We start from the raw sequence: 20,986 nt of genomic DNA, 5'->3' as shown, positions 1-20,986 counted from the left end.
TATACTGTATATATATATATATATATATATATGTGTGTGTGTGTGTGTGTGTGTGTGTGTGTGTGTGTGTGTGTGTGTTTCACCTTTTATATAAAATAAAATAAAATCTTCTGCGAGATTATGATATAAAATATTTTCTGCTGTCACCAGCACTTATGAGAGTGTCTGCATGCTGTTCAAAAGGATTTTGAATGAGAATTGTGTGATGCCAGCTGTATTAAAATATTTATTATTAAAGGACCATACCTATATTTGTGATTTATTAACTGGGACATTTTAATTCTGAATTCTTTTTCTGTTAGAGAGAAAAATGCACATCTTCTTTTCAGACTTTAAAGGCACCATGAAATCAAAATGGACAGTTCTCTTTTTTTTGTGTGGAATATTGCGGTATTTATTATAAATGATTTATCAGTGTACAGAATTGTTTTTAAATGAATGTGCCCTCGTAATCTTTATTCAAAATATCTTCCTCTCCCTCTTGCAGCAGCAACATCTCTTCTCTTCTCTGATGACATGTTTATTGGCGTGAGGGCGGGACAACCTGTCACTCACATGAGATCGACCAATAGCAAATCCAATAATTTCCTGATGGAAAAAAGTCCCACCCTAAATTTTTTCTTGTTCGAAAAGTTATTTCACTCAGGTATGTCACAATCAGGAAGAAAAGACTATCGCAACTTCCGTTTCGTGAAGTTAGCCATGACCCATTCTAACCAATATGTTTATTTTTAGTAATTTCTTTATCATTTCATTACTGCAAAGCCCCATTCACTTTTCATCTGAGCAACCCCTTTCCTCACTTTCTGCTAACGCAGTTGCTTCAGAAGGTCGGCTGGGGTCATGTGTCTCTTTACTTCTGTCCTTCAGTTCCTCAAACATTCTACTACAGTGCCTGATGCTTTGCTTCAGCTCCAGCAATTCTCTTTGAACTCCCTCCAGGATGTCAAGTTTTGACAGTTTCCTGTCAATCGAGGCCAGATGTCCCTGAGCGTTCTCATTGATGCCTGAACTCTCACAGTTGATCGTTGTCATGCTGCTGCATTTCTCCTGCCACACCATCTCAAAATAAGAATCTATGAATGCCTCCAGCTCCTCAATGTTACTGTCACCCCATTGGTCAATTAGGTTCTGCAGGCTCTCTGATTGGACAAAATCCATAAAGGCTCTTTCTTTTGCAGTTTGAGCTGTGCAAGGTGTATTGCTGTGGTAATATGGAAGGGCTGGCCTACAAAACCTTTCCTCCTGTGATTCATTCCTGAATAATCGTTGTACATTCACTGGTTGCTCAGTTGGTGAAACATGGCGCACAGCAAGAGAGCCTGTTTCAGGTCCATCTGTCCTATTCACACCAATCCATGATTCATTTGGGTGAAACCATTCTGAGCTGTTGAGCACCACTACAAGTCCTCGATGAAAGTTTCTAGGTAACGAGGTCCGACATAATCGGACACTCCTGCAGGCCAGTGATTCATTTTCATTTTGTGAAGGGCTGGAATCGGTGATGGTAATTCTCGGATCACTGGATGTAGAGATCCCAAACATTTGATGCTCTCCTGGAATGTCAGTGTCACCTGATACAAAAAGAGTTACAAACATTTTAAACATACAATACCAGAATCAAAAGCAAGTATATAAACCTAAATGACTTAAATGCAGTAATACTATATGCAATAAACTATGGAAGCTTGAAGAAAAAAATGTTGCGAGGTGTTAACTCAAAATTGTGAGATATAAACTTTCGATTGCAAGTTAAAAAAGTCAGAATTGAGAGATATAAACTCGTAATCATAAGAAAAAGAGCCACACTTTTTTTTTTTTCAGTGGTGAAAACAAGCTTCCAGAATAAATTAAGGAGAAATAATGGGGGGGGAAAAACTCACCATGATGGATCTTTGTAGAGCTTCTAAGAAGGGTTTGCGCTTCCCCAGTCTGTGTCCTTCCTTTGAACCTCAATTCGCCATGTACTAGAGGTCGTTTAATGTTCCCTTGATTTTCTGCACTGTTTAGCACCTGCTCTAACACCATCTCCTCTATCTTCTGCATCAGTTCTGCGACCTGAGTGCCTTTGTCTTTGATCTTGTTGTTGAAAACCTGGTATATATTTCCGCATTTCTCCACCAGTGTCTGAAGTGCATCTCCTTCACTTTCAATGTACTGCTCCACGCTAACATCACCGAGCCAGTCTCCATTCGTGAACAACACAATGGTGCTGCTCCATGCTTTCCCTCCCAGAACATGCAGATGGTCCTGAGCTGCTTTCAGGTTTTTTAGCGTAAATGAGGAACTGGCATTGACAACCAGCAGGAGGATGCAGATCCCGCTGGCTGAACCAGAAACCCAGTCATGGAGAAGTTTCCTGCTGAACTCTGCATTATCTGGATACTCAGTTGTCCAGCCTGTTGTGTCAATGACCTCAACCTTGGTCTCGTTGAACATAACCGTACCTCTAATGAGTTTTTGGCTGTCAGCCTCTTGTCCATCATTACCCAAAATGCAGCATGCAGATGATGTCTTTCCAGAGTGCTTGCCGCCCAGGAGGAAAACTCTTATGGCTGAGGGCAATCGCACCTGATCTGTTAAGAGAAAGAAAACACATCTTAAAGGGTTAGTTCTGTCATAATTTACTCACTCTCATGTTGTTCCAAACCCATAAGACTTAGAAATATATTTTTAATGAAATTAGATTCTCAAATCTAAAAGTCTCAAAGTCTTATGAGTTTGAATGAGGGTGAACTTTTTTGATTAAAAAAAAACAATACATCATCCATCCTTCTTCTTAAACGCATTTTTGTCTTACCCTGATTCACTATGGTAAGCCAATTATAAGTGGCAAACACAGAACAGAGGAGAGTCTGCTGGTTAAAAGAGAGCGCGACAGAGCTCGTAATAAAACCAGAATCAACATCGGCTTGGCTTTTCAGAGATGGCGAGAACTGAGGGATTTGAAATGTTGTAAAAGTGACACGGAGATAGCGTTTTTATTACTCATCAAGTGAGTATTTTATTGAACAGAACAGATAAATTGCCATATGCAGCTCTCTAAAAGAGTTCATTGTAAAGCATAATCTATTGTGAAAAGTAATTTCATTATAAGTTGTTGCGCTGTGCTGGAATTTATTTTCAAGTAAGTACCATGTCTATTAATGGGTATAGCTACAGTAACGTCTTCAGCTAGTCAGCTTGAGATCCATCTAAACACAGTCACAGAGAGCCGAAGCACAACCAGAACAATGTTCTTTTGCAAAATGCCTGCAGGGACCAAAGTTGCATAGTGTACATTTGATTCATACTCAAATTTTGTATCACAGTCTAATTTATTAGATGTTTCTGGAAGAAAAGGTCCTTGACTTACTCTTAAAAGCTCTCAAGCTTTCTCTTCGTCTCAGCACATTTTCACGCCGCAGCTTTGCCATGTCTTCCTGTACTTTCCGTTTTCTCTCAATCTCTTTAAAAAGACTCTCATCTGTTTGAAAGTGTCTCATGCTATTTCCTGCTGTCATCTCCTTTATCTTCTCCAGTAGCTCTGTTGTCTGGAACTTTTTCCCAAGGCTTTTATTGTTTAGCACATGGTAGCGGTCTCTACATCTCTCCACGAGCCACTGGAGGGCCTTTCCTTCGCTTTCAATGTACTGCTCAATGGTTGTGTCACCAAGCCAGTCACCAAAGGTGAACAGCACTATAGCGTGATTCCAGACGTCCTTACCAACAAGCTCTACATGCTCTTCAATGGCTCTCCTGTAGACCTCTGTGAATGACCTGTCCAACCGCACCACCAAAAGGAAAGCATGGGGACCGGGTGGACACAAATAAACACTGTTGACAATTTCTTGTTTGTCAAACGCTGAAGAATCCTGGGTAAAGTAGTTCATCCACCAGCCAGGTGTGTCCACCACTGTGACCTCTCTTTCCAACATTGTGAACGTTTTCTTCATGCACCGCGTGGTCCGCTTCTTTGCTGTAAAACTTAGGTCACTTCCTGCTGCTAGAATGCTGTTTCCAGTCAAGCTCTTCCCTGAGCCCTTTGCTCCAAGCAGGACGAGTCTTATGTTATGGTGATGAGATGAGTGCACTGAAGGGAGGAAGAAAAACAGTTAAGTTTTACAATAAAATGCATAAGATAAAATACTAGTGTAAAGTCACATTTATTTATATAGCACTTGATACAAATACTAAACATTGTTAATGTTGTAAAATGTATATATTTTAAAGGTTCTCTCAAAGTTATGAACATTCAAAAATAAAAAAAATTATTAACTTAACATGAACATTAGCGAAACGTTCTTCGAACATATTTTACATATGTTAGCTTGGTTGCAAAGTTAGTGTCATTACCCAGCTCAATTTAGTTTCCTACATCCTACAGTATCAGACAGTGCAGTTAAATCGATAATATTACGTAATTGTCTTTTAATGGCACATTTATTGTTTTAGTGTACCTTATCTCAAAACTCACCCTTCAGAGTAGATCTCTGCTTCTGTAACTTCATCAGTCTCTGATGAGCCTTGAGCTCCACTTCCCTCTTCCTATCCTCTATCTCCTGTAAAGCCTTAACATCCATTTCAAAATGTTTTTCATTTTCTGCAACCATCTTGTCGATTTCCCCCATCAGTTCCATTACTTGGGTGGCATTGCATGTTTTCTGGGTATCAAGAACATGAAACCTGCCACTGCATTTCTTCAGGAGCCACTGGAGGGGTTTACCTGATGCCTGAACATGATCCTCAAATGATTTATTTTCTGAGTTTTTGCTTTTTGTGAACAGCACCAGAACGTGACTCCAAACCTTTTCTCTGAAGAGCTCAAGATGCTTTTCTACGGCTCTCCTCCGCTTTTCTATGAACACTGAGTCTGTTTTCACCACTAGGAGAAAGACATGAGGCCCTGGGAGACTCAGACAGACGCTGTGTCTGATTTCTCTCCTGACCAGCTCTGGTGTGTCTTGTGCTGAGAAGTCACACCACCAACCTGGGGTATCCACCACCGTCACACTTCTCCCTTGTACTTCCGCTTTTCTTTTTAGGCAAGTGGTCCGTTCATGGAGGACAAACTCTTCTTGGTTTAAGATAGCATTTCCCACTAAGCTCTTTCCAGAATTTCGGCCTCCAAGTAGGATGATCCTCAACTCGAACAGATGCTGCACATTCCCTTGATTAAGAGACAAGTGTGATATATTTTCAGTGTTTTAGATTAGAAGACATTATATTATTCAGAGCTCAGGTTAATACCCAGCTAACAGGGATGTTCTTAGAACTTTAGCTAACATTCTGGCGAGGTCCTCTTAAAAGTCATGAACAAACATTCTTCAAATAACTTTAATAGAATGTTTGGTCAGAGTTATCTGATCTTTAAAAACGTTCTCAAAACTTTAGCACAAAAACTTTATTTTTGAACATTTGCGTTTTTATAACTTAATGGGAGCGGTACCAAAACATTCTTGGAACATATTTTTGTCATGCCAGTACTGGCATCTTCCAAAATGCACATGTTATGCAGTGCTTCTATTGTCCTCAGGTCTTTGCAGATTAATAATTCAAGAAAAAGCCAAGACTGTGAGACATGAAGTTAAAATATAACCTGAAATTGCACATCGAAGTATGCAAAGTTTATAAAGACATACCCAATATGACCCACAGCTGTAACTTGCACTTCTATATCACATCTAAAATATACAAATACTGACTCAAATGGTGAGTACTTACAGTACCACGGCATAAATATAAAAACCTGTGTGGTACATGAATCACTCCCCCTCCCCTCAATAACCATTAATGATTGTGAACATTGTCTGTGAGGACATTTGTAAATAAATATTAAGAAATTTAAAACAAAACTTACTTTGATCCTGTGAAGTTCCTTTTAGAGCCATAATAGGTCATGAAGGTGTTTTATATATAAAAAAAAAAAAAATGTATTGTAGTTTTCCAGTGGAAATGGACAACACAAGTGAATCATCGTTAGGTGTGTTTTGGAACAAGTGTAATGTTAACCTTTTCCATGGGTCCAAAGTTTATACTGTAATAAACCAATCCCTAAAGTGAAATACCAAAATGCCACTCCCTCAGAGCCATATACTTTTGAGGTTATGCTTAGTTTCTGTTTAATCAGATCTCTCCCCAAAATGTTTTTCTTGCTCTTTATTATAAAAATTGGTGATGAAAAAGAAATATGAAAGCTATTCCATTGTAGAACGATTGCATTTATTATTGTTACTGTCAGGATATCATGATATCATGAATTTACTAATCAAACTGTAGTTTTATCTTTGTTATGTTACATTTTTGTCGTTGTTTGTGTTTGTTTCAGAGAGACTGATCACAGAGAGAAGGGCAACGTTCACAACAGTTAAAGCTTAAACCAAATACCACAAACAATCAGCAAATCTGAGTGTCCTCATCAAGCGAGTGACGAAATACAATACAAACAGAAAAACACAGATAAGCAGCTTGAGCGTGCACTCCATGAGACAAGAGGTCAAGAAACTGAGGGAAAGCAACAAAAAATCAGAGGTGATGAAGACAGGAGATATTCATATGAAGAGACCAGGAAAGGCTGCAAGGGAAATAACCAGAAACTTGAGGGGAGAATCAGAGAGGAAAGAATGAGTAGCTCATGGCACACTTGCATCTACAAAACAATACATATTGATTAAGTGGAGAGAATGGACACTGATGGTGAGACAAGGTTTAAACTCCAGAGATTTTCATTAATCTACATGCATGCCGACTTATTGTGTAGACTGACAGTTTTGTAAAAAAAATTAAAATAAATTCTCTTTCCTCAAAGACCACATGAAGGAGTATTAGGCTGTAGTAGGTATACATCTTGCAATAAACCATGATGTGCTACTAGCTAGTCAGTTGCAAGATGCATTAAGGAAGGGGCATTCTCATTCTAAAGAGCATTTTATTGAACAATAATCTTTGTAGTGCAGGATGAGCCATCAACATTTTTGGTCCATTTGTTTTGGTACGCTATATAGCATGGCCATTGCATGGGGTCTTTTTTGTATTCCTTTCTGAGCATAAAATATAGCCTACTTTATCCTTTTTTCTACGATAATTTTAAACAATATTTTAACAATAAAATACCGTTTTATCAAATTAAGTGATTAAGTTTAATTGTACATAAATATACTTATGTTTTAAGTTTGCTTCTGATGTAATGGCAAACTACATAGTCCAGTCATTTTAAGCCAAAATGGGGGTCAACCTTGAACAAATTGCAACAGAAGCAAACTCAACTGATTTTGTATCCCCAATTTGTCCTGAGTAAGGAAAAAAAAGTCCCGAAGAATCCCATTAGGGGAAAGTTTAGAAAAAGACCCAAATATAGCCTATTCCTAATATAGGAAGAAGTACTTTAGAAACCAGCCTTTATTAATTTTTAAGAGATTGGATTTGGGGCTGGGTCCGTGGGACTGTTTCTGGGGGACGAGTCTGAGGGAAGAACAGGAGACAATGGTAAGGAGAATGCAGAAGACAAAAGGTAAGTAAAATAAAAAGTGAATCCCCAGAAACAGTCCCACGGACCCATCTCTGCAATAATAATTAATAAAGGCTGGTTTAAAGTACTTCTTCCTGCCTCTATATATTAATGTTCATGGGTAGCCTAAATGGGTTCCATTCAGACCTTAACATTATTAGTACTGTTATGTCAACAAGATTCAACAAGACATTTTCACCTGGCTAGACCCAATGTTTAGATCTGTTGTGGTATTTAAATGCAAATTAGCACATACATAATTAGATTATGCACCGCTTGTCCATGTTAACAAACAATTTAAAAAAAATTGTAATACAGTTTTTGTTTGTCTTGATGTAAGTAACTCGGTCATTTTCATGGTGATATCTAAAAGTTAACATGTTTACCCTATTCACGTAAGAAAAAGAAAGAATAGGGTATATTTGGGTCTTTTTCTAAACTTTCCCCTAATGGGATTCTTCGGGACTTTTTTTTTCCTTACTCAGGACATATTGAGGATACAAAATCAGTTGAGTTTGCTTCTGTTGCAATTTGTTCAACCTTTTTTCATAAAATGACTGGACTAACATGCAAATCAAGATAATGGCCTGATTTTTCTAGTTATCATCCATAACATAATTTCAAATCTGCTCACGAGCCGTTCCCTCTCTTCTTCGCGCCATCAGCACACCGGAAATTGTCATCGCCCCCATTTCCCCCTGGTGACTGTCACTTCCGTATGATCGTATTAAGCAACACGCCGCTGCGCGACATACTCACGTACACACACAATAAAGTCCAAACTGCTCTTAAAAACCGGATTTACCACACCGAAATGCATATCAAAACAGGTAAGTGTCGTCTTTAAATTGTATTTTGCTTGATTTGGATGTTAAAGTGCGGGAGTGTTTTGCAACATGAAGTTAACGTTAAGTTGTTTGTGCTCGAGCGGGACGAGACTTATGAAACTTTTGTTTCTGGGTCTTTCCGAGGTCACTAACATCTTTCTTTGTTGTCGTTCAGATTTGTAATGATCTGAAATAAAAGCAGAGGCTGTTATTTAATCTGACGCTTCGGGTTTGTTCTGCTGAAGGCGGTTGTTATGGGCGCTAAACATCCAAACATAAGCGGCCTGCTGTTAGCGTTAGCAATGTCGACACACTTAAACATTCAAACGTCTTTAATGATATTGTGAAAAATATTTAACGATATAATAGTGGGTTAGACTTACAAACGCGTTTATTTAGTTCATTTAGACTATATCAAATGTGTGCCAATGACTGCGTGTTAGTGTCGTTTCTAGACCAGTGCTGTAAAAAAAAATCGCGTATCCAAAATGTCACTATCATCTGTAATGAGATGTTATTAATAAACGCTTAGTTAGAGATATTTTACTGAGCTGTCCTAGTTTCTCCGGTTAGTCCTCTCCGAGTTTGCAGATGTGTGAAGGAGGCGACGGATAGAAATTTCCAGTTACTTCTTGCTACGGCTCACTGATTCAAGACTCATTACTTTGCTTGGGGAGTTTGTTTGCTTTACTCCCATGCACTGTTTTTAAGATTTATATATTACACCATAACACAGTTATTAATGTAATGGAATATTGTAATGGAAATGGTTAGGGTTTTATATGATCAAATGAACATTAGATTAAAACTCTAGATTTTTGACACCTGAATATGTTTCCCAACAGTTTCATGATTGAATAATTGGATTTGATTTATTCTTTAGGTACTTGGGAGTCAAGCAATGCAGTGTGCGAGTCTGACCCCTTGTGTGATCCGGCTGTCCTAGTGTCACCCCCTAAATCAGAACCACAGATCCGAAACCGTCGCCTCTCTCCTGGCTCTGGCAGCTGCGGTGGGGGAGGAGGGGGCTGTTCCTCTGGGATGGATAAACGTCAAGCCTCACCAAGTAGCCTGGAAGGTTCTCTTAACGGGGTGGGCCACACCCAGACCTTCACATCGAGCCGCGACAGAGAGCGTCGCACCCAGAATAAAGCAAGAAGCTTTCGACGAGACGGCCAGAGAGCGGGGCCACGTTCAGATGAGAGACACTCCAGAACCGGTCTGAAAGAACGATGGGTGGACAACAGCTTGTCTTTGCTTAAACCTCCACCTGCTTTTCCTGTGAAAGACAGCCCTGCCAAACTGCAGCCGGCCGTCAGCTACGCCTCCAAGGTGAAGGCAGGAGGAGGTTCTGTTGGGGCGGCAGAAGAGCCACCTGGTATCGGGGTTTTGCTGCAGAACCAGTGGGGACTGAGTTTCATCAGCGATGGCCCGGAAGCAGATGTTCCCCAGGAGAAGAGTCCGGTTGTCCATCCAGTAGCTGGAGAGGTTTCTGTTAAACCCTCAGAGTCTCTGCCCGGTCAGGTCCAGAGAGGCTCTGAGAGTTCGGAGGAGCTGCTGCTTAGCTGTCGCCACCTGGAAGAAGCCTTGGAGTATCACACACAAGGTAAGACCATATAGTTGCGGTTGCACAAGGCATTAAGGTTTGTCTAACAACAATATGCTTTATCTCACTGATTTTTTTTTTCTTTTAATCCGCAGAATGGAACGCAATATTATGGAAACAAAAACAAGGTTGGTGTCTTATTTTCGTTTAGTGGTCGACCGATATAATTTTTTTGACGGCCAATGCTGATACCTTATAGAGCAGTGATATTTTTTTATATATATATATTATATAAATAAATGTGTGTTATATATAAATATATAAATAAATGTGTGTTATAGATAGATAGATAGATAGATAGATATAATAGTCAACATTTGAAATGGATCAAAAAAGTTCATCAAAGACAAGAACAGGTGTTGTTCAAAATTCATGTATAACTGATGAACTTTTGAGGTTTTCATCCACTTCAAATGTTATAAATATTTATTTCTCACTGTTTAAAGATAACAACATTTGCATAACAGCTGAAAAGAGTTGTATTCAGGTGGACGTGATGATAGCTAAATCTATAAAATAAACTTTTATACTTTATATGGTAACTTCTTGATTCTGTAATCCTACTATAGTATTTGTAATAAACAAAGAAAGAAATTGTTAAAAAAATTAATAAAACACAAGTAAACACTATAACCAACTCTGCACTCAGTAATCCGGTAATATATTTTCTAAATTAAAGACAGGAAATGTTAATTTTACGCACAGCACACAGTGAATATAGTGCAGCATAGTTTGAAATCAAGGGTTTAAAGTTTGCCCATCGTGCGTCCACAGTGAAGCTGAACTCTCCAACTGTTTCACACAGTAAATGTTTTTATGCAATCTACAAATTCAGAGTTTGCAAGACTTGTGAAATGTTTATTAGATTTTCAAAAGCTTGTTTAAATCATATAATTGCATATTTGCTGAAACGGTGGGTGATTAAGTATTACAGCATTTGCCTCTGTTACTAATTATAGAAAATAATGGAAGGTTAGACTTTTTGCATATAACATCTACTTCCTTTGTTTAACAGTTCTTTATAATAATGTTTTGTACAGAACTGTTAGACAGACAGTAAACTAATGCAAACTGGAGATAAGACACTCTGCGTTTGTCAAAGTACCACTTCCGACACATCAGCAAAGCAATAAACTTACCTGCCAAAGCCAGTAATTATAAATGCCAAATATTGGCCGATTTGGATGGTTATATCGGTTGACCACTATTATTAATATCCATGAAAGAGCAGAATGACTATTTTTAGACTGGCATTAACAGACTCTTTGTTTTTCAGACCCTGGAAAGGTTGTTTGGTACAAGAACGCCCTGGAGTCGCCCGCCTAGCACACACTAACACAGCTTCACAAACACACACATACGAGACATGCCCCGCACTCAGGTTATCGCCCCCTCAACATTTCTACCGAGACACTTTGGACTTGTTCCCCTTTGAAGATCGATGTCTTGGACTTCTCGGTTGCCTTACAACAGAGTCTGCCTCAGGCGCAGAGTCCCTCTGCATACCTCTGTCATTTTAATGGTGGAGGATTGTCTCTTTTAAGGAAAAAAAGCGTTATCAAGCTGCAATTTTATTTCAGTGATCTGCAGTTTTACAGTTAAGAAATCCCTTTTATTCCTCCATTGTTCCTACTTGTGTGCGAGTGGTTAAGTCAAGCACTTTCTGACCTGTAGTTGAACACGTCATCCCTTTCTCTAAAGACTGAGCTTGTTTTTAGAACCAAATCCAGAATGTCTTTTTCATCAGTCTTCCCTCCCACAATAATCCCTTTCTTCCCACAAAAATTGTTCTCATGAAGTTTACAGAGGTGCAGCTGGCACGTTATGGCAGCACCTTCAAATGTCTATTGGTCTTAATGCTGTTTTTTAATATATATATTTCACCCAGATTGAATGTCGGTCATGAATCCTAATAGGAATCCGTTGCTGTGTATGACCTCATTTTTTTTTTTTTTTTTAGAAACATACAAATAATTTACACTGGAAGGTGTTCAGAGATTTAATCGAACAGTGTTGCATAATAAAAATGAATAAACTTGTTAAAATATTTCATGGTCTTCTGGTTTTTGTACAACCCAGAAATGTATCTCAAATAAAAAGATGGATATTTAGTATTTCAGGAATCCATTTGTATTTATAAACCGCTTGTCTGCATGGGGTGTAATATAAAGTGATGAACCAATATGTTGTTGGTCCTCCGCATTCTGTGAAAACCGCTCTGACCCGTCGCGGCATGGACTCTACACACCCCTGAAGGTGTCCTGTGTTTGTGGCACCAAGACTTTAGCAGTAGATCCTTCAAGTCCTGTAGGTTGCGAGGTGGAGCCGCTGTGCATCGAACTTGTTGTTCCTGCACATCCCACAGTAGGGAAATTTGGATGCCAGGGCAACGTCTTGAACTCTTAATCATGTTCCTCAAACCATTCCTGAACAGTGTGTGCAGTGTTTCAGAGTGCATTATCCTGCTGAAAGAGGCCACTTCCACCAGGGAACACCATCGTCATGAAAGGTTTTACCTGGTCTGCAACAATGTTTAGGTATTTGGCATGTGTCAAATTTACATCCACATGAATGTCCATGGTTTCCCAGCAGAACATTGGGAACACGGTCTTGTTGTCGTACCACAGTGCATCCTGGTGCCATCACTTCCCCAGGTAAACAGCATACACGGCTATCCACGTGATGTAAAAGAAAATGGGATTCATCGGACCAGGCAACCTTTTTTCCACTGTTCCAAGGCTTGGCTCTGATGCTCGCATACCCATTGTAGGTGCTGTGGACAGGGGGTCATCATAGGCACTCTGATTGGTCTGTGTGAGTTTTGATAAAATTCCTCCCATAACCATCACTAAAATGTTGTGTGACTTGTGCCACAGTAGACTTTCTGTTGGCTTTGACCAGACGGGATAGCCTTAGTTGCCCTCGTGCATCGATGAGCCTTGAGCGCCCAACACTGTCACCGGTGTGTGGTTTGTCCCTCCTTGGAACACTGTTGGTATATTCTTACCACTGCTGACCGGGAGAAACCCACAAGCCTTGCTGTTTCATAGATACTCTGACTCAGTCGCCTTGCCATAACAATTTGGCCCTTGTCAAAGTCACTCAGATCTTTATTCCTGCCCATCTCCAGTATCCAACATGTTGATTACAAGAACTGATTGTTTGCTTACCATCTAATCTACCCAGACTTTAATATGTGGCCTTGTTTGGAGATGATCAACGATATTCACTTCACCTGCTATGACTGGTCATAATGTTTTGGGTCTGCATTAAATAATCTTGGATTAACATTTTTGCTTATTCACCACCACCAATATTTAATGATGCCATATTGCCCATTGCCCAATGTTATTGATGCATGATTGCAAATATAATGCTTTTATACAGTACTTTACATCATGTTATCAAAAGATTTGAGCTATAGGTCAATATGTTTACAAAAATATTAGAAAAAAATTCCTTTCTTCAACTGGGATATATGACAGCCCTACAGTATGTGCACTTATGTGTACTTTCAGTGTACTTACATAAGAAAGTACTGGTAATATAAGGTAACTAAATGGGTTAAGTTTAGGTTGATGGGTAGGTTTAGGGTGTGAACCAAGTTATAACCCAGTTATTGTACATGTACATGGTGAACAGGACTGTAAAACAGGACTGTAACTGCTAACACTTTTTCTGTCAATGAAGTGAAATGAATGAATGAATATTGAATTATGGGATCATGGACTTTAATGAATAAAAAAATTACAGCTTGACATTTAGGGCAAATTATATTGATAAGTAATCAGTTGCAGCAAAAACATCAGTCTCTCCATGTGACCTCTACTTCATCTGTTCTGTACCTGAAAAACACAATAGACTGTTAATGAATGATCACAGTCACAGTTAAACAAGAGAAACGACTGTTATCTCAGGTCTATATTTAATCTCAACATGCAATGGAGAAATCAGTAGCCTAATGACAAAATAGCACTGTTATCTTTTATGGGAAGCAAAAAACATGCACAAAGCAAACGTTTTATCAACCGAATGCCTAGCTTCTGGATGATGTGATGGTTATTTGTGAAGTTGTTTACCTTTGTGTTATCCAGGAGTCTGACAGCTCTGTGACGTGACCCGAGCGGAACATTTCCCAACCGGCCTGTGCAATCATTGCTCCATTGTCTATACAAAAACTGAAGGCACGATATCACATGAAGAGATTTACAACCATGACACTGACTCAATGTAATGACAACAAGCTATCATGAGTTCTTTCAGCAGTGACATCCCGAAAGAAGGCGATCCTTTCTCACCTCTCATCCGTGGCAAAGATTCGAGCACCTCTCTCCTTACACATGACCCCCATCATCTCCTGTAGACGCATGTTACCTACAAAAGAGCACGCATTCAGATGTTGACAAAACTGCAATGCAGAGACCCAGACCTGCAATGAGACTAAACACACTGTATGTCATGTGTAGCTCTTACAGCCGACTCCACCGACGATCAGAACCTCCTGAGAGCCGCAGTGAGCCATGGCTCTTTCTGTGATCTCCACCAGCATAGCGAACAGAGTCTCCTGTCAATCGCATGCAATTTTTAGTCACTTCTCATAATCATAAATGAATGTGTGTCTTATTGGAAGCATGAAGAGCATAGGTTCAAATACGCACTTGTAGGGAGAAACACAAATCCTCAGGTGTGCACTGACTTGTACTCAACATTTTGTGAGCAGCATCCTGCGTGTGAACAAATTATTGAGGGAAAATTTTTTATTTTTATAGAACTGCAAACAGAATTTTAAAAAACAATAGACATGTTTCTCTCATCTCACCTCTATATAAGACAAAATCCCAGAAAATGACACATCCATACCCTTCACCGTATATGGCAGCTCTATAAACTTGGTTCCCCTTAAGAATGCATACATACATTTACATAAATCAACCAAATGCTTTTACACAATTTAGAAATGTAATGTTTGTACATGAACCATTAAAGTGCATGGAAACTTACTTCTTTGCCATCTGTTCAATGTTGTATCCAGGGCTGGGATCATTTGATATCTGTGAATACAGGTAAAATCTTTTCATCAAAATCTACCAAATCATCAAAGTATACTTTCCAATCCTCCTACAAGGTTATCAGCCAAACAAACATAAGATTCTACATATGTGTTTTGAAGTTTATTACGCACTGACCTTGATGACCCTGGCAAACCGGTCCAGGCAATTTCCCACAGCAATGTCGATAGTTTCTCCAAATATTCTGTAACGTCGTTCAGAATATGCAATGACCTGAAGACGAATTGCAATGTAATTCTTTCAAAGAGTGAAATGAAGAAGGATATATGATATTGACTTGTCTGCACTTGATATTATAGTATATTTTAGTTAGTATAGTTTTGTTCAATGTGTAAGACTTTTCAATTCTTGCCTGAGTGTTTCCTCCGCTCACATATAGTACAGTGGGGTTTTGGGCATTGGTGATCAAACGGCCCATTTCTATGTGCCCAATACAGTGGTTCACCCCCAGCAATGGCTTGCCCCACAACTGGGCGACTGTCCTGGCCACAACTGCCACTGTCACCAGAGGGGCCCCCATTCCTGGCCCTGTACAACAGAGATATTTGATGAGCGGAGTAGGGTGGAAAAGTGCACAGTATACTACAGATAAGTAAAACCATTCACCTTTAGTGTACGCCACACAGTCAATGTCTGCAGATTTCAGCCCAGCTTCATCAAGTGCCTCCTGGAGGACAGTGAGAATCACACTGCGATGGTGTTTGGCCGTCTCGCCAGGTAGGAACCCTGAGAAGATCATAAGAAAGCAATGATAAAATAGTACTAAGAAATAATGGTGGCAACCTTTTATATAAAATTACACTGTTCACTAGAGTTAAAGACTGACTGGTGAGGTCAGATGAGCTCACCTTGGCCAGGTGGGGTGATGTACGTGCGCCGGGGGTTTGACAGAACTTCCCCATCTCTGATGATACCCACACCGATCTTATTAGCACTGCCTTCAAATCCAATCACCACAGTCATGGTGTCTTATTTGAGAATGAAACAGGAATCATTTGATTTAAAAAAAAATTCTACATTCCTTTTCCCCCCCTGAAAATTCAAGTCTAAAAGTCCTGCAAAAATGCTCTTCTTATGTTGTGAATGTAATATTAAACGAACAGGTTTAAAATAAACACTTAATTTGTATTATATATATAGGTACTGCATTAACTGTATATTAGATAAATGGAGTTTAATTAATTTAGCTGATGTCTGGCTGTCACGGAGCTCTCTGTGACGCATGCTGTTGGATAAAACAGCCTGGTCAATAATAATATTGATAAAGATGTCGGGATTATCATGGTTTTGGTTAATTATAATAATGCATATACTAAAAATTATCATTTTGATTTGCTTAATCTCTTAATTTCCACATCTTCTTCACACTTACCACACACTCGTTGGCTGTAAGACCATAACAACAGTTAAAAGGGCTTTCACAATATGCCTGGATGAAATTGATGGGTATAAGTGGGATAATACATTTTTTAAAGCAATATGAATGTATTTAAAAAATGTTTGATGCCAATTAATTTCTAATGTACTGAAAATAAATGTATTGTATTAATTTTCTTTTTAAAAAAGACACTTATTTTAGTCAGGCATTATCTCGGGCACCTCTTAATGGGGAAACGTGCGCCTCATCCACACTGCCGTAAGCTTCGTGCCCGTTCGTGTAGAGCAATTCAAAGTCCTGCACAGACTGAGCTATCAGTGTAATCTCAACTAAAGATTAAAGTGTTAGGTAAGAAAGACCTATCTGTATATAATGGAATGCAAATTTATATTTAATGATTTTTCAGCTCGATCAATGTGAAAATGTCCAAAATCTGAGCGTGATTGGTTCTTATTGTTTCATTCATTCAGGCCGCATTTTTTTTGGCCAACTTACGGACTGTTAAGTCAATTTTCTAATTTATATTCGTTCGTTATTCCAGCACACTGCAAGCACATGCATTTTGGTCTAAGCAGTTTTTGTAAGTTTTTTGATCGCTTTTGTTCGAACTAATTACGTTCTTCCGGTCTTTGTTGTTAACGGTTGCATAGCTTGCAGCGCACGATTCATTGAGCATTTACACATTCCATTGCGCATGTCCTCTCTTGTAGGTGTACGTGTGTGTGCCGTCAGTTTCTTTCGTGTGTGTGGTCTTAAAACAACTGTAAACATGCCCAAAAGAGCCAAGAAGAACGAGGAAGCTGTGGATGGGGAGACTGGCAATGGAACTGGTACTGTGTTTTAAAACTTATATAACAAAGCTGGCATCCTCACAGATTACATCAGATAACATTAACCTTTCTGTCACAGCACCTGCAAAGAAAGAGAAAAAAGGGAAAGAGCCAGAGGCCCCGATTCTGTATGAAGATCCTCCAGATAAGATGACCAGTAAAGATGACCGTGCAGCCAACATGAAAATCACCTCCTGGAATGTGGATGGTCTGCGAGCATGGGTTAAAAAGAACGGCCTTGATGTAAGAGATTGCATGCATTCATGCACTCAACATTTAAAGTGCCCCTATAATGCTAATTTTAAGGTTCATAATTTTGTTTTTGAGTCTCCTGCAATAGAATTTCATGCTTCCAAAGTCAAAAAGCACCTGAGCTTTTTTTGCGCAAGTTTTTTTGTTGCTTTTTCCTCACAAGGATTCAGTCTCTCTAAACCTCTCCTCTCTGAGAGCCTACTCTGCTCTGATTGGTCAGACAGCCCAGTCTGTTGTGATTGGTCTACTCTATTTTGATTGGTCAGATGACCGAGTATGGGGTCTCTGCAGAACAAAAGTGGGCGTTTCGTTTTCAAACTGATGGGTGTTTATAAATCATGCAGTGAAAATGATGCCCTTTACCTGACCCCACCCTTAAACCCTATCCCCACTGTGACGTGGGCAAATCAGGTGATGCGGTCGAAAACACCCCTCTGTTTATGGCCTTGCCCACTGATCTGGTAACTCCTAATACTGTCCTGCAGAGACCTATTCTTGGAGTGGCCAAGTCTGTTTTGATTGGTCTTCTGCTTACAGCACGTGTTGGAAACAAAACGCCCATTGCCATATCTGAATTTCAGCTCCAGAGCTTCCTCAGCACTTGATACACAGTGATACGAACAGAAACGATTGATTCGGTAAAACTGAAACCATCTCATCCTTTTGAAGAGCATGCAAAGTGGATTTGCTTTTGCAGCGCAGAAAACAGCATCTTCTCGACATGTTGATAACACAAACCAAAGTCTTCCAGTCTCAGCTACAACTAGAGTGTTTGAGGGTCAAAGCAGACATTCACGGGCAGCCAATGAAAACTATAGGCGGGCATTATGTAAATTTGTTACAAACCTACATAGGATTGTGCTGGAAGTAAGACTGGAATTACTGACGACTCGTTTCAGGCAGTTCAGAATTGGTTCTTTCTTTTGGGAGACAATAACTCCATTTATCTGCACTTTGATCTTTTAAACTTTGCTGCGCTTTTATATTCGCAAGCAGCTTTATATCACACTACATAAGTAATATCCGAAAAAGTGTAAAAGGGGCACTTTTAACACAATGGTTGTGTTTTACATGTATATTATGGTCCTAACACTTATGTAGCATTTGTGTTAGTCTATGTCAGATTACTAGGAATATGAACCATTTTCCACTCCTTTGTTGTTGTCTGCTTGCAGTGGGTACGTAAGGAGGACCCGGACGTGCTGTGTCTGCAGGAAACCAAGTGCGCTGAGAAAGCCCTGCCGTCTGATATCACTGAAATGCCCGAGTATCCACACAAGTATTGGGCTGGATCAGAGGATAAAGAGGGTTACAGCGGAGTGGCCATGCTCTGCAAGACCGAACCCCTCAGTGTCACCTATGGTATTGGTAAGTGTTACAAGGGATGTTATTCTTGTAAAAAAAACGTCATATTATTCTTTTTTTTAGTAGTATTAAAGGTATTGTCCATCCAAAAATTTCAAACCTGTATGTATTTATTTTTTCTGGGTAATGTAAAAGAAGATATTTTGAAGATATCTGGATCTCAATGGGAACCGAAACTGTTTGGTTATCAATTTTTTTCCTCAAATGTCTTCTTTTGTGTTCAGCAGAAGAAAGAAATACATACAGGTTTGGAACAACTTGAGGGTGAATAAATGATCACAGAGTTGTAATTTTTGGGTGGATTATCCCTTTAAAGCTGCAGTCCGTAACTTTTGGCGCTCTAGCGGTTAATAAACAGAACTTCATGCGTCTTGCGGAAGAACATTGTAGCCGGAGCTACTTCTCTCTGTTTATGTCTATGACGAGTCATGCAGGTGCTGGGCTACTCCGCAGTGGTACCAATAGTCCCAATATAAACACTTAAAATAGGGTGTACCATAGTGATTCAGGATAAGATAAAAACACTGTTTGGAAAATGGATTCATGTACTCGCTTATTATGTACATTTTGAACACCAAAAAAGTTATGGACTGCAGCTTTAAATACTAGTTAATTTGTAGTACAATACTATTGTTGTGACAGTACTATATTTCTTTATTAGTTAAATTCTTATCATTTTAATAATATTATTATATTGTCAGATTGGATTGGAGAGAAACTGGTTGTACTTTTTTGTCCAGAGCTGATCACATGCCTGGTAACCCACATTTGTCTTTATGCTGTGTGATTTAAAAACATTTATTTTTATTTTTATTATTCATCAGTTGCTATTCTTTTCATGGAAAAACTATAAAAGTGTTATAAAACTATTTGATGTTAAATATCATCACATTTTTTACACTCTTGTCCAAAGTCCAAAATCCAAATCTTGAGTTTTCTGTAAGCTTAATATCTCTTTCTGCTTGAAAACAGGTAAAGAGGAACATGATAAAGAGGGTCGAGTTATCACTGCTGAGTTTCCATCCTTCTTCCTGGTCACGGCGTATGTGCCAAATGCCAGCCGTGGTTTGGTGCGTCTGGACTACCGCAAGACCTGGGACGTGGATTTCCGGGCCTACCTGAGCAACTTGGACCAGCGCAAGCCCCTGGTGCTGTGTGGCGATTTGAATGTGGCCCATCAAGAGATCGATCTTAAAAACCCCAAGGGTAACCGCAAGAACGCAGGCTTCACCCCAGAGGAGCGTGAGGGCTTCACACAGCTTCTTGAGGCCGGTTTCACCGACAGTTTCCGGGAACTGTATCCGGAGCAGGCCAATGCCTACACCTTCTGGACCTACATGATGAACTGTCGAGCCAAAAACGTCGGCTGGCGTTTGGACTACTTTGTGCTGTCGGCCGCATTGCTCCCGGGTCTGTGTGACAGCAAGATCCGAAACACGGCCATGGGAAGTGACCACTGTCCTATTACCCTGTATTTGGCTGTGTAGGTGAGGTATCTCAGGACCACAACCATTCAGTTCCATAAAGAGAGTTCCCATTTTTGTGCTTCATGCATATACACAGAAGGGTCTAGTCAGTCCTATTAGTTCTAGATTAGCATTTTCTTTCTAAATACCAAATACATGTCCAAATATAGGAATATGTGTGCTGCAGACATATATTAAAGAAGTCATGGTTGGTTAATCAAATTGTCTTTTAGTTTTGCAGCTTTGGTTAAATATGCTGTTATTTTGCTCTCTTGAAATCAGATTAATAGATTGTTTTGACACTAAAATGTTTTAGAAAAATTCCTGTTACATAAATGACAACACCCTGCCAAACTACTGTAATAAACATTGTCTCAGTGCTGTGATTATAACAAAATGTTTTGAAGCTTGTAAAATACCTTGACCTACAACGATGTATGATGTGATATAATGTTTTTTGGATTTTGTCTTTGGTGCTATTTTAACCTTTGGATTTTTCAAGACTCTCAACTTAGTGAAGTTAGTTGTAGTTAAATCTTACATATATCACATAAAGATTTGAAATAAAGTAGTTTATAAAAAAAGAATAAGTCTCTGATCTTTATTTTTTCTTTCTGTATAATTCATATTAAAGTCATTAACAAACATTGTACAACTGTAAATGAAACTGATTCATATTGTGTTAATATATGACGAGCAGTAGTTAA

At 39.2% G+C, this 20,986-nt stretch overlaps 4 protein-coding genes across 5 annotated transcripts; 2 read left to right on the top strand and 2 right to left on the bottom strand.

Moving 5' to 3' along the window:
• Window positions 1-59: 59 nt before the first annotated feature.
• LOC309497737 (GTPase IMAP family member 8) lies at window positions 60-6,170 on the bottom strand. Its single transcript, XM_082168035.1, has 5 exons — window positions 5,840-6,170; window positions 4,457-5,149; window positions 3,356-4,072; window positions 1,884-2,576; window positions 60-1,574 (listed from the first exon to the last, which is right to left on the bottom strand). Exons 1-5 carry the CDS (start codon window positions 5,868-5,870, stop codon window positions 772-774), a joined length of 2,937 nt encoding a protein of 978 aa, XP_082024161.1. The 5' UTR covers window positions 5,871-6,170; the 3' UTR covers window positions 60-771.
• A 1,997-nt stretch (window positions 6,171-8,167) lies between these two features.
• LOC309497760 (uncharacterized protein) lies at window positions 8,168-11,966 on the top strand. The gene is made up of 4 exons (XM_082168068.1): window positions 8,168-8,316; window positions 9,197-9,919; window positions 10,015-10,047; window positions 11,196-11,966. The coding sequence occupies exons 1-4, from the start codon at window positions 8,205-8,207 to the stop codon at window positions 11,243-11,245; spliced, it is 918 nt and encodes a 305-aa protein (XP_082024194.1). The 5' UTR covers window positions 8,168-8,204; the 3' UTR covers window positions 11,246-11,966.
• Window positions 11,967-13,633: 1,667 nt separating this feature from the next.
• Window positions 13,634-16,408, bottom strand: osgep (O-sialoglycoprotein endopeptidase). The gene is made up of 12 exons (XM_082168065.1): window positions 16,361-16,408; window positions 15,837-15,956; window positions 15,595-15,714; window positions 15,341-15,516; window positions 15,106-15,201; window positions 14,921-14,970; window positions 14,739-14,817; window positions 14,578-14,643; window positions 14,393-14,483; window positions 14,218-14,293; window positions 13,999-14,097; window positions 13,634-13,764 (listed from the first exon to the last, which is right to left on the bottom strand). Exons 2-12 carry the CDS (start codon window positions 15,949-15,951, stop codon window positions 13,725-13,727), a joined length of 1,008 nt encoding a protein of 335 aa, XP_082024191.1. The 5' UTR covers window positions 15,952-15,956; window positions 16,361-16,408; the 3' UTR covers window positions 13,634-13,724.
• A 187-nt stretch (window positions 16,409-16,595) lies between these two features.
• On the top strand, window positions 16,596-20,869 carry apex1 (APEX nuclease (multifunctional DNA repair enzyme) 1). Of its 2 annotated transcripts, XM_082168063.1 has the most exons (6): window positions 16,608-16,714; window positions 16,908-16,946; window positions 17,077-17,196; window positions 17,276-17,439; window positions 18,624-18,816; window positions 19,786-20,869. In XM_082168063.1, exons 2-6 carry the CDS (start codon window positions 16,922-16,924, stop codon window positions 20,298-20,300), a joined length of 1,017 nt encoding a protein of 338 aa, XP_082024189.1. In that variant the 5' UTR covers window positions 16,608-16,714; window positions 16,908-16,921; the 3' UTR covers window positions 20,301-20,869. The 2 variants fall into 2 exon arrangements, with proteins under 2 accessions (XP_082024190.1, XP_082024189.1); XM_082168064.1 differs by lacking the exon at window positions 16,908-16,946 and having other exon boundaries at window positions 16,596-16,714.
• The last annotated feature ends 117 nt before the right edge of the window (window positions 20,870-20,986 follow it).

Source organism: Leuciscus leuciscus, assembly GCF_965113295.1.
Source record: "Leuciscus leuciscus genome assembly, chromosome: 4".
NCBI classification, from domain to species: Eukaryota; Metazoa; Chordata; class Actinopteri; order Cypriniformes; family Leuciscidae; genus Leuciscus; species Leuciscus leuciscus.
Note: the sequence above shows the minus strand (reverse complement) of the source record. Positions and strands in the feature narration are given on the sequence as shown.

Coding starts and splice junctions, on each gene's coding strand:
- LOC309497737 (XM_082168035.1), bottom strand. CDS start 5,870: ATGGCTCTAAAAGGAACTTCACAGGATCAAA. Junction 2,577..3,355: donor AAGCTTGAGAGCTTTTAAGA/GTAAGTCAAGGA, acceptor TTCTCTTAACAG/ATCAGGTGCGATTGCCCTCA. Junction 1,575..1,883: donor CTCTACAAAGATCCATCATG/GTGAGTTTTTCC, acceptor TTTTTGTATCAG/GTGACACTGACATTCCAGGA.
- LOC309497760 (XM_082168068.1), top strand. CDS start 8,205: ATGATCGTATTAAGCAACACGCCGCTGCGCGACATACTCACGTACACA. Junction 8,317..9,196: donor CGAAATGCATATCAAAACAG/GTAAGTGTCGTC, acceptor TTTATTCTTTAG/GTACTTGGGAGTCAAGCAAT. Junction 9,920..10,014: donor CTTGGAGTATCACACACAAG/GTAAGACCATAT, acceptor TTTAATCCGCAG/AATGGAACGCAATATTATGG.
- osgep (XM_082168065.1), bottom strand. CDS start 15,951: ATGACTGTGGTGATTGGATTTGAAGGCAGTGCTAATAAGATCGGTGTG. Junction 14,818..14,920: donor ATTGAACAGATGGCAAAGAA/GTAAGTTTCCAT, acceptor TGCATTCTTAAG/GGGAACCAAGTTTATAGAGC. Junction 14,098..14,217: donor ATCTTTGCCACGGATGAGAG/GTGAGAAAGGAT, acceptor TCGTGCCTTCAG/TTTTTGTATAGACAATGGAG.
- apex1 (XM_082168063.1), top strand. CDS start 16,922: ATGCATTTTGGTCTAAGCAGTTTTT. Junction 16,947..17,076: donor TTTTGGTCTAAGCAGTTTTT/GTAAGTTTTTTG, acceptor CCTCTCTTGTAG/GTGTACGTGTGTGTGCCGTC. Junction 17,197..17,275: donor GGAGACTGGCAATGGAACTG/GTACTGTGTTTT, acceptor TTTCTGTCACAG/CACCTGCAAAGAAAGAGAAA.